The following is a 19,388-nucleotide window of genomic DNA, read 5'->3' on the forward strand; positions in this document are numbered from 1 at the left end:
AATGTAAGGATGTAGAGGCCTATCTCACTAGGGGTAAGATAGATACCGCCTACAGGAAAATTAAAGAGACCTTTGGAGATAAGAGAACGACTTGTATGAATATCAAGGGCTCAGATGGAAACCCAGTTCTAAGCAAAGAAGGGAAAGCAGAAAGGTGGAAGGAGTATATAGAGGGTCTATACAAGGGTGACGTACTTGAGGACAATATTATGGAAATGGAAGAGGATGTAGATGAAGATGAAATGGGAGATACGATACTGCGTGAAGAGTTTAACAGAGCACTGAAAGACCTGAGTCGAAACAAGGCCCCCGGAGTAGACAATATTCCATTGGAACTACTGACGGCCGTGGGAGAGCCAGTCCTGACAAAACTCTACCATCTGGTGAGCAAGATGTATGAGACAGGCGAAATACCCTCAGACTTCAAGAAGAATATAATAATTCCAATCCCAAAGAAAGCAGGTGTTGACAGATGTGAAAATTACCGAACTATCAGCTTAATAAGTCACAGCTGCAAAATACTAACACGAATTCTTTACAGACGAATGGAAAAACTAGTAGAAGCCAACCTCGGGGAAGATCAGTTTGGATTCCGTAGAAACACTGGAACACGTGAGGCAATACTGACCTTACGACTTATCTTAGAAGAAAGATTAAGGAAAGGCAAACCTACGTTTCTAGCATTTGTAGACTTAGAGAAAGCTTTTGACAATGTTGACTGGAATACTCTCTTTCAAATTCTAAAGGTGGCAGGGGTAAAATACAGGGAGCGAAAGGCTATTTACAATTTGTACAGAAACCAGATGGCAGTTATAAGAGTCGAGGGACATGAAAGGGAAGCAGTGGTTGGGAAGGGAGTAAGACAGGGTTGTAGCCTGTCCCCGATGTTGTTCAATCTGTATATTGAGCAAGCAGTAAAGGAAACAAAAGAAAAATTCGGAGTAGGTATTAAAATTCATGGAGAAGAAATAAAAACTTTGAGGTTCGCCGATGACTTTGTAATTCTGTCAGAGACAGCAAAGGACTTGGAAGAGCAGTTGAATGGAATGGACAGTGTCTTGAAAGGAGGATATAAGATGAACATCAACAAAAGCAAAACAAGGATAATGGAATGTAGTCTAATTAAGTCGGGTGATGCAGAGGGAATTAGATTAGGAAATGAGGCACTTAAAGTAGTAAAGGAGTTTTGCTATTTGGGGAGCAAAATAACTGATGATGGTCGAAGTAGAGAGGATATAAAAGGTAGACTGGCAATGGCAAGGAAAGCGTTTCTGAAGAAGAGAAATTTGTTAACATCCAGTATTGATTTAAGTGTCAGGAAGTCATTTCTGAAAGTATTTGTATGGAGTGTAGCCATGTATGGAAGTGAAACATGGACGATAAATAGTTTGGACAAGAAGAGAATAGAAGCTTTCGAAATGTGGTGCTACAGAAGAATGCTGAAGATTAGATGGGTAGATCACATAACTAATGAGGAAGTATTGAATAGGATTGGGGAGAAGATAAGTTTGTGGCACAACTTGACCAGAAGAAGGGATCGGTTGGTAGGACATGTTCTGAGGCATCAAGGGATCACCAATTTAGTATTGGAGGGCAGCGTGGAGGGTAAAAATCGTAGGGGGAGACCAAGAGATGACTACACTAAGCAGATTCAGAAGGATGTAGGTTGCAGTAGGTACAGGGAGATGAAAAAGCTTGCACAGGATAGAGTAGCATGGAGAGCTGCATCAAACCAGTCTCAGGACTGAAGACCACAACAACAACAATTTCACGATATGTCACAGAATCTATATTTTTTTCGATGATGATTTTGCCAGCGTTTGAAAGTATCCTCTTAAATGCTAATGAAGAGTCTATCAGATTTTTTTAAAATCTATTTTAGGGTCAGTATGGACATCAGAATATTTATCGAACGTTAATGTATCGATTGTGGGACAGTGGAGCTACTGTACTCGGTTAGACCATACCGTCACTTTTTTCGTTGTTATCGACATCCTTTGCATCTTGTTGCAACAGTTCCAACACTATAGTAATAAGAACTTTGCTCTATTTGGTAGAAATCAGTACAACAAAGTCCCATTTTGTCGAACAGTTTGACGGATAGAGATGAATGATTGCCAGTGAAATTATTTTTTCCTTTCACGTATATTTTCGATGTATCTACGGAGGAAAATTAACTTATAGGCTTGGTTATTACGAAAAGTAGTGACAAAGTTTTAATTATCATCTCAACAAATAAAATTTAATTTTAATGTTAGCAGGCACAAGTCTGCAGTTCTGGAACACACTGAAATCCACGAGGCAAAGTACCGAAGCACGCCGCTAGAGAAGCCCAAAGAAAATTTTCCGAATTTTGCCATCACTTAGCTTATTTGCGGCTGCCACAAAGACTTACACTCAATTATTTAGACTATTAAGTAACGTTACGTTGTCAGAGACGATAATTTGATAGTTGGTGTTTCCGAAATGATTGTAATCAGCTTCACAGTCAGGTTTAAATTTATTTCTCTTTCATACAAAATGGATTTGTATGTTGCTACCAATTTATGTACGTTTCTTTCTAAAATTGTGGTTTGAAGTAAATATTTGTAGAGTGCTGACTCATCCCTTCCAGAGACGTCATAATCCACTGAAAGTGTTTTTCTTGAATGTCTGTTCTACTTCTCACATATTTCTCGTACCCTCTTGCAGGCAACATCGCGCTTGTAAACCTGCCATCTCGCTCACAGGCAGGCAACAGCTTCGAGGGCCAGTCTGTGACGGTGAGCGGCTGGGGCCTCACTGCAGACAGTAAGTACACCCTTTCCGTATTATTTCCCTAGCTGTGGTGGACAGACTACCACAAAAACACCTCATTACGACTGCTTGTCTTACGGAGTGCCTTGTATGGTATAAGACTGGAGTAACAAAATGCTCTTTCCTCCTAGTCTTCTAAGAACGAGCGTAGCCTTCCAGCGTTTATGCCCAAATGGCGAGGTGTCTACATGTGGTATATATTGTTTTGGTGTGGTGTTTTTTTCATTTCTGGTTTTCGAAACGTACTTGAGGTGAATTTTCAACTTGACTAGCAATACTAGTCGAAGATTCTGGTTAGACGTTACCACATGATGTTTCTGTCGCTTGGCATTTCAAAAATTTCTAGCGAAAGGGACAGCCAATTTCTTTTAATATTGGGAAACTTTCGAGTAATTGCAGATACTAGTATTTTGTACAAGAGAATCAAGAACAAAAACAGTTAAATGCATAGTATAACATTTTGCTTGCTCCATACGTTTAGTACCTTTACAAGCGTTTTATTCTTATGCAAATCATATGATATGTTGTGAGTTTTGATCTTAACTAGAGGAAGCACTCGAGTTTACAATACACTCACGGAAAACAGAGTGGAGACATCAAAAGGTTAAACAAAAATACACAGAGGAAGTTGCCAGTTTTGAGTGGATGGGTAGCTGTAGAACATGCAATAGTCAATCTTATCTCAGAAGAAGCTATACTGTCTTTTGCCTCCAAAATATTGGTTCATCATGTATTCAGAAATTTAGCTACTTAAATTAAATAAGACTTTCTGGAGTCAAACTGATCTCAAAATTTAGGGTCTCGTGAAGGTGAGCTGTGCCAGTATCGACGCCTGTCTCAACGTAAGTAAGTGCTACAGATATAACAGATCCTTGATAATGTGTGTTGCTTTTCAGAGGACACATATGTGTGTAATTGAACCTCTGTTTATCCAGATCGTAAACTCACCCGACAAAGTGCTAGTCACCCCGTTTCGAGAACACAGTGTTAGCTTTGGAGTAATTTGGAAATTTGTGGTAAGGTCTTATGGGACCAAACCGCTGAGGTCATCGGTCCCTAAGCCTATGCACCACTTAATCTAACTTTAACTTGCGCTAAGGACAACACACGTATCCATGCCCGAGGGGGGAGTCGAACCTCCAACGTGCGGAGCCGCGTGGACCGTGACAAGACGCGCTAGACCGCGCGGCTACCCCACGCATCTTTTGGAGCAGAGCGCAAGATGTAGAACCGGTACCAGGCAATCATGTGACCCTCCACTGTTGACTTACGACATGCCAATGAAGTGGTGTTGAAGTGCCGTTGGTTGTGTGGAATCAGTGCAGTAAGCAGGGTCGAAGTGTATGTGACAGAGTTGCAGAAAGGTGCTACCATGTCTTGAATTTCCCATTACCACTCCATGAATGAAGTTGGAAGATGTGTCGGTATACCAGTGCGGGCTGTCCGACGTGTCTAAAAATTAAGATGGTTAGAGTCAGAGAGATTGTACTGTGCTTTCCAAATTCCTTTATTATGCCTCTCTGCTATGATTCATTACAAGCAGTGGCAGTGTGGTCGAGGCAGCCAGTTGCCCCCCCCCCCCCCTCCCCTCCTGCGTGCGTGCGTGCGTGACGTCCAGCAATGCTCAATGCTGACGGGTGTCAGCGTGGCCGAGAGGTAGGGTAATGGCACCGCTTCTCTCAGTGACGTCCATGGACTCGGCAGCTAAGATGGCGGAGGCCGAGGAGCGGCTGATGCCACCAGTCCTGCCCGGCTGGCGGCAATGGGTGACGGAGCGACCAAGACCCACTCTAGATCTGTGGCAAGTGCGTTATGTCTCATGACTCGGCTGGCCTCATGGTGGCTCTGCATCTCACGTTTCATGGCAGGCTGGCCTTGATACGCCTGGGCATTGAGCCAAATAGAGCTTGGATGGCGTGTACAGGTACAGCTGCCCGTGCAGCTTCAACACGATCCACAGCTCATCAAGAGTAGACTGGCATATTGTGACGAGCCAGTTGCTCGGCCACCATTGACCAGACGTTTTCAATTGGTGAGAGATCTGGGCAGCAATCGAACATTTTCTGTATCCAGAAAGGCCCGTACAGGACCTGCAACACGCGATCGTGCATTATACTGCTGAAATGTAGGGTTCCACAGGGATCGAATGAAGGGTAGAGCCACGGGTCGTAACACATCTGAAATGTAACGTGTACTGTTCAAAGTGCCGTCAATGCGAACAAGAGTTGACCGAGACGTGTAACCAATGGCACCCCATACCATCACGCCGGGTGATACGCCAGTATGGCGATGACGAATACACGCTTCCAATGTGCGTTCACCGCGATGTCGCCAAACACGGATGCGACCATCATTATGCTGTAAACAGAACCTGGATTCATCCGAAAAAATGACGTTTTGCCATTCGTGCACCCAGGTTCCTCGTTGAGTACACCATCGCAGGCGCTCCTGTCTGTGATGCAGAGTCAAGGCTAACCGCAGCCATGGTCTCCGAGGTGATAGTCCAAGCTGGTGCAAACGTCGTCGAACTGTTCGTAGATGGTTGTCTTGCAAACGTCCCCATCTGTTTACTCAGGGACCGAGACGTGGCTGCACGATCCGTTACAGCCATGCGGATAAGATGCCTGTCATCTCGACTGCTAGTTATAGGAGGCCGTTGGGATCCAGCACGGCGTTCCGCATTACCCTTCTGAACCCACCATATTCTGCTAACAGTCATTGGATCTCGAAGAACGCGAGCAGCAATGTCGCGATATGATAAACCGCAATCGCGATAGTTTACAATCCGACCTTTATCAAAGTCGGAAACGTGATGGTACGCATTTCTCATCCTTACACGAGGCATCACAACAACGTTTCACCAGGCAACGCCGCTCAACTGCTATTTGTGTATGAGAAATCGGTTGGAAACTTTCCTCATGTCAGCACGTTGTACGTGTCGCCATCTGCGCCAACCTTGTGTGAATGATCTGAAAAGCTAATCATAAGCATATCACAGCATCTTATTCCTGTCGGTTAAATTTCGCGTCTGTAGCACGTCATCTTCGTGGTGTAGCTAGTTTAATGTCCAGTAGTGTAAATACTCATTGGCTCTGCTTGCTTGGGCTTTTCTACACCTTGCAACACCTATATTAGACATATATACAGTTGCTGGTGTGGATAGGCTTCTGCCTTCTTCCGCTTAGGTGATGCTGTGTCAACTATCTCCACACCTCGCCTGGTCAGGGCGCCTAGCAACTTTTGACGGCTATGTTGTGTTTCGTAAGGCGTAACAACCAGGCTGGCCTGCGATTGGCTCTGCTGTAATCTATTTCCTACTTTGCGTGTTTCTGACCGAATATGGTCAGTGTGCTACACAAGGAATAGTATACCACTGGCAACAACGTTGCACAGCATAGTAACAGTCGTCCTAAACAGGTTCTCACCAACAATGCCTACAGGCTAGTGTCACACCTTATCGATCAAAATCGGTTGCAAACGTCACAGGATTTGTTGCTGCCTGTTTGTTTGAGCTGAAGAAACTCGTTGACTGTCTTTCTCACCAACTCCCTTTGCCAGGGCTACAGATGGTGTTACGTGGTATTAGCGTGACATCTCCTAGGGTGCCTAATTTTTCGTCCGGTGTGCTTACCTGTGGTGAGCTTCTGCAGATTTTAGTTCTAAATCCTTCACGCAACCTATCAACTCACAAACTCTACGAGCATCTGTAGTCTACTCGTTAAATTCTCGGTTAGAGAACAACTCTCGAATATTTGTTTAATATTGAACTTTTTAATCATACAGTGTTGTGAGTACGTAATGAATCATTTTGGCCTCAGTAGATCTACATTTACACATATATTCCTCTAGCCATTAACGGTGTTTGGCAGAGGATACCTTTTATACCAATCGCGTATGGTTCACGGGAAGGAAGATTGCTGGCTAACCTTCGCCCAAGCTCAAACCTCTCTTATTTCTCCAGCATGGTATTTTCGTGAGATTTGCGTAAGAGGAAGTACTATATTGGTTTACCCTTCTAGAAACGTACACTGTCGGAACTTTACCAGTAAACCACACCGTGGTGTAGAACGGCTCTCTTGCAGCGTCTGCCACTGCAATTGGTTGAACTTCTCTATTTACCCTATCAGTTCTATCTGGTACGGTTGCCAGGTTGAATATCAATAATCATGTAGTGGTCGAAAGAGGATTTTGAAAACTACTTCCTTCTTGGGTGAACCATATTTCCTGATGATTCTTCCAATGAATCTCAGTCTGGGATCTGCCTTATTTGCGATTACTTTGATTGGCTGTTCCAGTTTAAATCACTCCATATACATACTACTAGATATTTTATGGATGTTCTGCAATCGTGTAACCATGCAATGACGATTTTTTTTGCCTATACATTCGCAATACTTTCCATTTGTTTGTGTTGCTGGCCAACTGCCAATCCCTGCACCAAACGTGGATCCTATGCAGATCTTCCTGCATTTCGCAAAAGTTTTCTAGCGTTGCAACCTCTCTGTGCACAACTGCATCACCCACGAAGATTATCAGGGAACATTCGACGTTACATGGTAGGTTATTTTCATCCCTGTCATTCTACGGCAGTTCTCTTGTATGTTTTTCGGATGCAAGTGGCCGATCAACCGATTCCGATTGTCCTAAGGAAACCTTACTTAGTCTTTCGAAATGTAGTCACCGACTCGCGGAGAAGCCACACAAAACGGGGCTTTAGCAGAAATCCCAGTAATTAATACGATTCTACTAATTGTCAGTAAGCCCTGACTTGTCCAATTAAAATATGACTATTCAGGGTAACTCTGGGGTTGGGGGGGGGGGGGGAATGTAACTATGACAGTACGCGAAAAAATAAACAAAGCCTAAGAGAAATCTCACTGCCACCGAGTAAATAAACTGTCACTCGCGTAAGTTCTTGCCACAGCGAGGAACTCCTTTATTTTAACGATGTCCACCCCAAATCCTGTATCATGTCACTGGCCCTCTCTCCCCTAGTTGTCTATGATACAAAACATGCTGCTCTTCTTTGAACTTTCTCGATGTACTTGGTTAATCGTATCTGGTAAGGATCCCACACCGAGCAGCAGTACTCCAATAGAGGACGGACAAGCGTAGTATAGGCAGTCTCTTTAGTAGATCTGTTGCATCTTCTAAGTGTTCTGGCAATAAATTGCAGTCTTTAGTCCTCCTTCCCCATAACATTTTATATGTGTTAGTTTCAATTTAAGTTGTTCGTAATTGAAATTCCTGGGCATTCAGTTGAATTCACGGCCTTTAGATTTGACTGCTTTATCGTGTAACAGAAATATTACGGATTCCTTTTAGTGCTCATGAGGATGACCTCACAATTTTCATTATTTAGAGTCAATTGCCAATTTTTGCACCATACAGATACCGTTTATAAATCATTTTGCAATTTGTTTTGATCTTCTGATGACTTTGCTAAGTGATAAACGACAGCATCATCTGTAAACAACCTAAGACGGCTGCTCAGTTTGTCTCCTAAATCATTTAAATAGATAAGGAACAGCAAAGAGCCTATAACACTACCTTAGGCAACGCCAGGAATCACTTCTGTTTTACTCGATGAACTGTGACGTGTCTGTCAGGAAACCACGAATCCAGTCACATAATGAGACGATATTCCATACGCACGCAATTTGACTACTGAGGTACAGTGTCAAAAACCTTCTGGAAACCTTGAAATACGGGATCAATTTGAAATCCCTTGTAATAGCACTGTGTAATATTACAAATAAAATTCTAGTCACTGAATGGCCGTATTCTCGGGTGCAAAGAAACTGCGTCTCAGTTCCAGACGGTACTACAGGTCTGCCCGTGTGTTATGTTTTCAGACGGCAACAACCCGAACACACTGCAGTACACGACGCTGAACGTCATCTCCAACTCGGCGTGCGCCCAGTACTACGGAAGCTCCATCGTCTCATCCACTCTGTGCGCCACGGGACCCAACCGGCAGAGTACCTGCAGCGTAAGTATCGCCGTGCGTCACCTTTCCCCTTCCAACCTTCCAAACAAAGGCAATGAAGCGCTAAAGAAGATAAGCCCTAAAGGTGCTAAACAACGTCGCATCGAACATACTCTGAACGTTCCTTTCTACTGCAGCACTGGAAAGAGACATATAGGACTGTGGTTTTCTCCTCTCATCCCAGCGACCTTATGACACACAAAAAAGAGCAACTGAATTTTCCGTCTGAGAAAGCTGGACCTTACATTTCACAACCTTCCAATATACCTAATTTTAGCTCTGAAATGCCTTTGACCAGCAATCAGTCAGCTGCTAATATGGAACCCTGAAATAACGAAGATCCAAATGAAATAGCACAATAGAGGGAAATGACTGAAACTGCTAACTAGCCGACTTTGGTACTAAATCCCAAGACTATCACACTTATCTACAATGCCAGCACTTATCCTGTCCTCATCCGTGCAAATGCTAAATGGATCTCCAACCCTGCCAAATGTTAAAACTTTCACCAAATTCCTGTACATCCACATAGCACTCCATACACATTTATCCTCTCTCACCCGTATCCAGTATTTGCTGACTGAGCTCTCACACCTTCTAAAACATCTCGAATTTCTTTTCCACTCTTTTGTTTTCTGAAAAAATCGATTCCCAGTTGTTGTATCTCCCATTCTTGAGAATTCTGACCTGTTGTCATGCCTCTGTTGCCATGTTAAACAAATTCCATGTCCTTTTCCAAGGTAATTTCAGCAGGCTTTTCCTTTCACGCTATGAAGCCAACAGTGTGCGTCCCATTACCTGTAACCAAATTTCCTGCATAACTGCAATCCTACTCGTCTCCTATATCCTGCACCTCGTCTTTTCACCCTTCCTCTTACTCATTCCACATCCTTCCTCATATTACTGCCTGATCAGTTCCTTCCCCATCCCATTACCTGATTAGACAGTATTACTAGGAACCCACAGCACCACAACCGTCTTACACAAGGTTTCTAATTGTTAATAACAACCTTTTACTATAGCAAAATTCCACAAAATACTGCATGACATCGCTCTTAACAGAGCTATCTGATTAAGGATTCAGCTAAATCCTTTCGTGTGACCAAGTTTCTTACCACCGACAGGTGAGACTTCCCCGGTCAAATTCTCGCGACCTACCCGTACAGTCATTTACAACGAATCTACGTAACGACTGCTACTACCGGTCGCGCTAAAAACAGGACCCAATGTATAGGGCAGAGACGAAGTTTTATTTATTCTCGCAACTGGCCGATGCCACTGCTCACTTGGGTTGTATGGATATATCGATGTACGAGCTATGAGAACAGTACATACTGGAAGTGAACAGATAGATACCAGCTTTATAAAATTTGTGGATGTGTTTAGTGTTGAAATTTTTCTGTACTGTGTTCTTTGTGCAGTACAATACTTATAGCCCTTGAGTCTTCAGTTATGTTTCGTATCCTGTCGACATTTATTTGTTGTATGTTTGTATAAGCCATGCAGTGTTCCTTTTAAAGAGTCGCTCTTCCCCTGTGTTTGTTATTTTTTGGTGTTCCTGACTCTCTGTTACGGCTGGTAATTCATTCTTGGTAGATATGTTTTATGAACTTAACTGAATTATTCAAAGGCTGCAGACCGAGAACACGGCTGCTGCCTTAAATAATAGATGAGTAAAAAAATGAAGTTACCGAAGGGAAAGTATCTGCGATCACAAAGAAGCTTTAGAACATACCAAAATTGTGGTCTCTCCACATGAGCCAGATTGGTCACTGATTTCTCTGACTTGTGGAGACAGTTCTTTAGAATCCACTTGTTTAGCTGCAGTACTTCATCTTGGGGGCGCCAGGCTCTGTTGCCTTGGGGTACACGTGTTCTGGCCTACCACCATCAGAGATTATACGGTGTGGTCACGTTGCAGGGTGACAGCGGCGGCCCCATGGTGATCGGCTCGACGGGCAGCTTCACCCTGATCGGCGTCGTCAGCTTCGTGTCGAACGCTGGCTGCGAGAGCGGCGCTCCGTCCGGCTACGCCAGGGTCACCTCCTTCCTCGACTGGATCTCCAGCACCGCCGGCGTCAGCATCTCGTGAGGGCACCACTCTCATCACCTGCTGTGTCTGCGGAAGGCACCTCTGTCTCACATCTTCAATTTCACTATGAGTAGAGAGCTGTAGCTGCAAATAATTCAGTGCCCAAAATAAAGAAATTACTTTATACAAGTAAAGGAATCGATCATTGCCTTCGTTTATCCCTACTTGGTAACACAGGTGACAGCCAAAAAAGTACTACTTATTTGCAAACGAAGAGTTTGTGTGGCACACTAAAGGTATAGAATCAGTACGAGGTCAATTTTTTTTTTTCGATCCCTGATCGATCGCGAAACTAAAACCATAGTGAAAATCTGGCGAGGTTTTGAGCAGAAGTGTTGCACAGTGTCTCTTGTATGCCCATCTGTCATTTGACGCCACGCTTCTGAGTGCACAGTGAGCACGTAAAGATACTGAGAAAATAGTGTCACTCACCAACAGTGAAGTCGTGTTTAGGGGTTTCGCCTGATTTCATGCTGCCCGTATAACGTAACTGTCATGACAATAATCGGCGCATACTGCTGAACCAGCAAAGACGTTGCTGCAGCGTTTTCGACTATAGCTACATGTGTGGTGTCCGGTCTTTCGGACATATCCGAAAGAACGGACACCACACATGTAAATGTGTAGATATGCCACGATGGGAACACGACTACTTCAGTGCAGACGCGTACCACCATTCTTTCCCTAGCAGGAATACAGTGAGGCTGAGAGCAAATGGGGAAATGAACGTTGCCACATCAGTGGTGAGCAGCACTTGAGAATTTTAGTCCGATGGGAAACATTTCGAGGTGATTAAGGCAACTGTTCTAGAGAAGCAGAGCATCCAGGTTCAGTCCCCATCCAGTCACAGTTTCAAATACTACTACTGAATTATTTCGACGCCCAAATCAGTTACTTCATACAAATTTCCCTTTAACGTTTTCGACTGGAAGTATTTGATCACCCACTATACAGCCCGGACTTGGCTTCCGCTGATTTTCACCTCTTCGCTCACACGAACTGCTGGCTACGAGGACAGCACTTTGGCATTCAAAAACGAGCTGCAAAGCAGAGTAGGGAGTTGGCTGAAATCGCCGGCAACTGCCTTCTATGACGACGACATTGGAAAGCTGGTACCACTCTACCAAAAACGTCTAAGGCGAAGAGAAGCCGTTGGAAGGTGTAGACAAATATTGCAAATGAAACCTTTTCGATTTTTACTGTGGTTTCCATTTCACGACTGAACAGAAGTTATAAAAAAATAGCCCTCGTAATTTACAGTTTTTTCCTGGAGGTCACAGCGAGGGACTGAGGACTATTAGCAAAAAAACTAGATTCACACTATGAGTGAAAGAACCGTACGTTGATATCGCAAAGAGTGTGAGAGGAAGGAAGGAATACTGCGGTTTATCGTCCCATCAATGACGCGATCATTATAGATGAAAAACTCGGGCAGAAGAAGGATGTGGAAGGAAATCAGTCATACTGTGTTCGACTTACTCAGTTTATGCTTATAGCAAGCAACCTAAATCTGGACGTCCGGAAGCGTATTTGAAGCACTTTTGCCCTGACTGCTGGTCAAGTGTCTCTGTCCTGTGTTTGTACCACAGCGCTATGTCACTCGTTAGTTGTCCAGCGATACGACCCTCAAATGTGTCTGGCGTGGTACGAATTGAGTGGCTTCTGTCTTCACGAGTAATAATTTGGCGTTTTATACCGAATGTATCGGATTGTGGTTTCTTGACACTGAAAGAACAGCCTAGCCTCACGGAAATGGATTAGTTGAGTGAGTAACGTACCGTAGCCCCCATGGTTAGCCGTGTGGTCTAACGCACGGCTTAATGGATTGGGAAGGTGCGCCTGGTCCCCGGCACGAATCCACCCGGAGGACATTTGTCGAGGTCCGGTGAGCTGGCCAGTCTGTGGATGGTTTTTAGGCCGTTTTCCATCTTCCTCGGAGAATGCGGGCTGGTTCTCCTTATTCCGCCTCCGCTACACTATGTTGGCGATTGCTGCGCAAACAAGTTCTCCACGTACATGTACACCACCACTACTCACCGGAGGCCGAACCGCACAATAACTCTGAAAGAGTGGTTCGGTGTGGGGCTGCGGAGGGGTGAAGTGGACTGCGGTAGTCGTCGTGGGGTTGTGGACCACTGCGGTTGCGGCGGGGATTGGAGCCTCTCTGTCGTTTCTAGGACCCCGGTTAACATACAATACAACCTGTGTTCTGATCTTTGCGTTTTGCACACTCAATTGAAAATTACCAAAAATTATTTCATCAAATCTTTATCATCTGTACAATGAGTATGCACGTAACACAGACGAAATCGCTAATCGCAGGCAAGATCTACCCTGTAACAAGAGAGAGACAACATTGAAGTTCTGTTTTTACTACTTAACAAACTTAGTCATATGTTCGTATGTCTCCGAGATGACTGACTCAATCTAATGTAATAGTGCTCGCTTGGAAGTTATCGATTCGAAACCTTTGGGATGCTGAAATTTTGGTTATCACTATTTGTCCGGCAATGGGAGCTGAGGTTTCTGTACACCTGACTGTGTATCAATGTGTTAGGGTAAATCCCAAAGCTCTGCAGAGTGTTTGATGGCGAGCACTTGCCACATCGTAGATGGTATCAGGACGGTAAGCTTGGCAACCACCTTGATGCTATTTGAGGGAAGTACGGCTATGAGCCGGCCAGATTTTCCCCTCTCCCTTCTCTTCTGAACTCTACAAGCAATCACCACAGCCACCAGCACTCGACAGGTGCAGTTACGACTTGTGACTCAGTGCACGAATGAAAAGTTTCAACACGTACTAAGAAAGAATATATCTGCATTTAGGTGTCGGAACCTAATTTCTGATACTCACCAGCTAACAATGCCTTATGAATTTTAATCCTTTTGCCAAACAGTCTTGAAAAATGACGTTAATTCTTTGATACAACGCATCTAACTTGTTTAAAGACATAAAAATACAGCTAGTTTCTAACGGTAACTGGTGGGAACTTATGTTTCGGTGCTTCACAACAGTCAAAAAACCCATTTGGAGAGAGATAAAAGAGAGAAAAAAACAAAAAAGGCTGTTTAAAAAGGAACAGATTTCAAACATTCTTTGCTTCCAAACTATAAAAGAGAGAAACACAATATCAACGTTCCTGGATACAAACAAGTTCAAATTTTTATGCATTTCGTGTGAGTACCATCTGTCTGTTACACGACAAATATCAAAACGGTGGCTCATTTCCTGCCACACACTATTCAGCTGGTCTCTCGTTATCTTTTGCGTAACCCCACAGATAAAAGTCACAAGTGGGAGTCCACCGGCGATGAAGTTCACCTTCTGCTCTTCTTCTTCTTCCAATCCAACGTCCGGGCATGGTGTCATTCAGGTAACGTCGGACGTGTGTAGAGAAATGAGGTGCGGCACTATCTTGCATGAAAATGATGTCACTTGAATCATCTTCAAGCTGAGGAAATAACCAGTTTTGAAGCATGGCAGGAGAGGTTAGTCCTGTCAGTTTTTTCCAAGAAGAAGAAAGCGACACCGTCAATGCGATCGTGATTGGAGTGTCTACCCAGACTGTTCAAAATTTAAACTGTTGTCTGTCCAAGAACATTGGAATTATGGTGCTACCTTTGGTAACGTGGAAGATATAAATGTTTGAAATCTGTGACTTCTTTTTTGAATAGCCCTTTACTTTGCAGACTACAATGTCTTCAAGATATTTATTAATTTTAGTAGGTACAACCCTTCGATGACAATCGTCTCATGGATAGTTTTGTCGTCCAACATACTTTCCGTCCGATTACAGATGCTTGCAGGTCCTCTGGTACGGTTTAGATGGGATGATCATCCCTCTACAGTGGGAATGAAATCGGCTACTTTAGGTTATAAGATCGCGCCATGGAACGACATGTCAGCTTCAGAGTTAGAATGGGCTCAAAGTTAATAATGTTATCCCTTTCATAGACAAAAAACAAACATCACTTGAGTTTTAGCTAGATGTACTTTGCTTTTCTATTATCACCTTGAGTTTATTACATTGATTACTGATATATGATACTGCAAAATGTATATGTTCTGTTCGAAAAAAGGAACTATAGGTCATACCTGAAAAGTTGGCGTCTGAAAATTATCTATCGTCTGACAAACTACATGTTGTAACCTATTCTATTTTCCCTCTCGTTGTTTACGTGATTTGGCTTGTTTCCTTTTTCTTGTCTATCAAAACGAAACATCAGCATGTGGTGCGAAGAAACAGTGACGATGAAAACCCTAACTAGCCACATGTTTCACGTCGACTGCCTGTATCGGGACGCTATAGTCTAACACAGCTGCTTGGATGAACTACTTAACAGACTTACCGATGTCGTTGTGCAAATTTTAAGTCCAAACGCACCATCCACAGGCGTCAAGCGTATCTGCATTAGTCACAGGCTAACTGCACGTTGTACACCAGCCTGTGAAATCTGAATACGAATGTACAACGAAAATAATACTCTGGGGATGTCGTTACCATCGTAAATAAACGATGAGCAAATCTGGTAAAGTCTTGATATTTTGTCGGGGTTCAGTGACCTCCAGTTTCGTACTGGTACATTCGCTAAAGTGATGGCACTCAGTTTCAGCTGCTTCTATCAGAATTCACTGTACTGTCGAAAAGGTAGCTTTTGCCTGCAGGCCGACATTACAGATACACAATAGAAGTTACGGAAACCAGAACACAGAGTAACTACCTCCCATCATTCTACTATGTTTGGAACAACGCGAGTCTTGCCATCTCATACACACCGCCAGTACAGTTTTTGTAATGTTGGAATTTTCACAACGAACGCAAAGTGACTGAAATATGTTCCTGCCACAACCAAATGGTCATCAGCGATAAGAATTTCACAACACTAAGATGGCACGCATCGTAACAGTAAGGCCAACGAACTTAGATCGTGGCAACTCACAGTCTCGACTGGCATTAGCTATGCGCCTTGTCTGACTTTTCTAGGTCTGTGCGTATGTCACCAAGCAGAAACACTTCTAATCACCGAACAAATTCACTCCCTAGCGACTTGACTTTCGACAACACTATTTATGTAATGTGTGCAAAAACAAAGCTTATTTTGCCATATCTGCGGAGCCCGCTCTATATATACATGAGCTCCAGACTCCAGTCGCGTTCTCCTGGAACAATGGGGCGTCCTCCTCTCTGCTGCCTAACCAGTTTGATATTATAATACATCCCATCGATACCCCAAGTTAGACTTCTACAGAATGATATCCGCAAGTATTTTACCTCTCTTCTAACTACACTACTGGTCATTAAAATTGCGGATGATAAACGGGTATTCATTGGACAAATATATTATACTAACACTGACATGTGATAACATTTTCACGCAATTTGGGTGCAAAAAATCCTGAGAAATCAGTACCCAGAACAACCACCTCCAGCCGTAATAAAGGCCTTGATACGCCTGGGCATTGAGTCAAACAGAGATTGGATGACGTGTACAGGTACAGCTGCCCATGCAGCTTCAACACGATACCACAGTTCATCAAGAGTAGTGACTGGCATATTGTGACGAGCCAGTTGCTCGGCCACCATTGACCAGACGTTTTCAATTGGTGAGAGATCTGGAAAATGTGCTGGCCAGGGCAGCAGTCGAACATTTTCTGTATCCAGAAAGGCCCGTACAGGACCTGCAACATGCGGTCGTGCATTATCCTGCTGAAATGTGGGGTTTCGCAGGAATCGAATGAAGGGTAGAACCACGGGTCGTAACACATCTGAAGTGTTACGTCCACTGTTCAAAGTGCCGTCAATGCGAACAAGAGGTGACCGAGACGTGTAACCAATGGCACCCCATACCATCACGCCGGGTAATACGCCAGTATGGCGATGACGAATACACGCTTCCAATGTGCGTTCACCGCGATGTCGCCAAACTCGGATGCGACAATCATGATGCTGTAAACAGAACCTGGATTCATCCGAAAAAATGACGATTTGCCGTTCGTGCACCCAGGATCGTCGTTGAGTACACCATCGCAGGTGCTCCTCTCTGTGATGCAGCGTTAAGGGTAACTGCAGCCATATTCTCCGAGCTGATAGTCTATGCTGCTGCAAACGTCGTCGAACTGTTCGTGCAGATGGTTGTTGTCTTGCAAACGTCCCCATCTGTTGACTCAGGGATCGAGAAGTGGCTGCACGATCCGTTTCAGCAATGCGGATTTGATGCCTGTCATATCGACTGCTAGTGATACGAGGCCGTTGGGATCCAGCACGGCGTTCCGTATTACCTTCCTGAACCCACCGATTCCATATTCTGCTAACAGTCATTGGATCTCGACCAAAGCGAGCAGCAATGTCGCTATACGATAAACCGCAATCGCGATAGGCTACAATCAGACCTTTATCATAGTCGGAAACGTGATGGTACGCATTTCTCCTCTTTACACGATGCATCACAACGACGTTTCACCAGGCAACGCCGGTCAACTGCTGTTTGTGTGTGAGAAATCGGTTGGAAACTTTCCTCATGTCAGCATGTTGTAGGTGTCGCCACCGGCGCCAACCTTGTGAGAATGCTCTGAAAAGCTAATCATTTGCATATCACAGCATCTTCTTCCTGTCGGTTAAATTTCGCATCTGTAGGACGTCCTCTTCGTGGTGTAGCAATTTTAATGGCCAGTAGTGTATTACGATCCACAACGTTTTCAAATGTTCCTTTTACAGAGGAAAAGGAGAATTGCCTCAATTTAACCCTCGTGCCACTAAAAATGTGAGTGAAACAAGTATTAATGTCAGTGGTGTTGAAAACCAACAAAAATCGTTAAAATTGAACAAAGCTACAAGATCCGATTGAATCGCTATCAGATTCCATACTGAACTTGCGGCTACGTTAGTCCCTCTTCTAGCTATAATCTATGGCAAAAGTCCGTGTCCAGTTGTTGGGAAAAAGCGCAGGTCGCAGCCGCCTACAAGACAGTGAGTAGAAGCGATCCAGAAAACTACCGTCCAATATTGTTGATGTGAACTTGTAGAATCTTAGAACAGATTCTAAGCGCAAACATAATGAGGTATGTCGATCAGAATGACCTCCTCCGTGTCAACTAGCATGGATTCCGAAAACAGCGACCGTATGAAACCCAACTCGCATTTCTCTCACATGACATACTGAAAGCTTTGGATGCAGTGTTTATTGATTTCCGGAAAGTGCCGGAGACTCCGCACCACATCTATTCTTATTGTCAAAAATAAGACCATATGGGGTATCAAGAGAAATTTGTGTCTGAATTGACGATTTTTGAAATGGACGACGCAGCGTGTTATCTTGGATGGAGATGGAGAAGTAAACTGTTGTGTGCCGCAGGGAAGGGTGTGGGACGATTACTGTTTAAGTTGTAGCCTATATTAATGACCTTGCAGACTGTATTAACAATAACCTCAGACTTGGCAAATGAAGCATTTATATATAACGAACTACTGCCTGAAAGAAACTGCAATAACAATAACCTCAGACTCAGCAAATGATGCAGTTATTTATAATGAACTACTGACTGAAAGAAACTGCATAAATATTCATTCAGATCTTGAGAAGATTTCCAAATGGTGTAAAATTTGGTAACGTTCTTTAAATGTTTATAAAATGGAGTTGTGCACTTCGCAAAACGAAAAAACACAGTACCGTATCACTACAGTATTAATGAGTCACAGCTGGATTCGGTTAGCAAATATCTGGGTGCAACATATTGTAGGGATTTGAAATGGAATGACCAGATTGTTTCACTTGTGGGTAAAACAGGTGGTAGACCTTGGTTTATTGATAGAATACTGCCGAAGTGACATCAGTCTTCAAAAGAGATTGCTTACATAGCACTTATGCAATCCGTCCTAGAAAACTGCTCAACTGTGTCAGACCGTTCCCAATAGGACTAACAGGTGATATTGAACGTATACAGAGAATGGCGGAAGGAATGGTCATAGGTTTGTGTGATCCATGCGAGAGCGCCACAGAGATACTGAAGAAACTGAACTCGCAGACTCTTGATGATAGACGTAAACTATCCCACGAAAGCCTACTGGCAAAGTTCCAAGAACACGCCTTAGACAATGACACTAGGAATGTACTGCAACCCCCTCCGAATCGCTCACATAGGGACTGTGAGAATAAGATTAGAATAATTACAGCACGCTCAGAGGTATTCTACCCGCGCTCCATACGTGAATGGAACGGAAATAAACCCAAATAGCTGGTGCAGTGGGATGTACCCTCTATCGTGCGCCTCACGGTGTTTTGCAGAGTACTGATGTGTAGATCATCAGGCACTACTTTGTCTCTGACTTTTTATGTTACTCTGTACTCGTCCAACCGTTCAGGAAGAAGGGGTGTCCACTGCTGTAAACTACGCAGTATTTTAGTTTGGGACACGTCTCTATCCATCCGCCAGCCTTCGACCCATGCAGAAGCCCTGGCTGCGACCGCGCCCACGCGACTTGCGATTGTCGACCAACACTGGCCCGCTTCGCG

At 43.9% G+C, this 19,388-nt stretch overlaps 1 protein-coding gene across 1 annotated transcript in view; it reads left to right on the forward strand.

Moving 5' to 3' along the window:
* The window catches only part of LOC126456219 (brachyurin-like), a 43,219-nt gene extending 32,307 nt beyond the window's left edge, over positions 1 to 10,912 (forward strand). Inside the window, exons 5-7 of the mRNA XM_050091972.1 lie at positions 2,692 to 2,790; positions 8,652 to 8,788; positions 10,707 to 10,912. Of these exons, the coding sequence (XP_049947929.1) occupies positions 2,692 to 2,790; positions 8,652 to 8,788; positions 10,707 to 10,877 (407 nt within the window). The 3' untranslated portion in view covers positions 10,878 to 10,912. The remainder of the gene's footprint in view (positions 1 to 2,691; positions 2,791 to 8,651; positions 8,789 to 10,706) is intronic.
* The last annotated feature ends 8,476 nt before the right edge of the window (positions 10,913 to 19,388 follow it).

Source organism: Schistocerca serialis, chromosome 2, assembly GCF_023864345.2.
Source record: "Schistocerca serialis cubense isolate TAMUIC-IGC-003099 chromosome 2, iqSchSeri2.2, whole genome shotgun sequence".
In the NCBI taxonomy this organism is placed as follows: Eukaryota; Metazoa; Arthropoda; class Insecta; order Orthoptera; family Acrididae; genus Schistocerca; species Schistocerca serialis.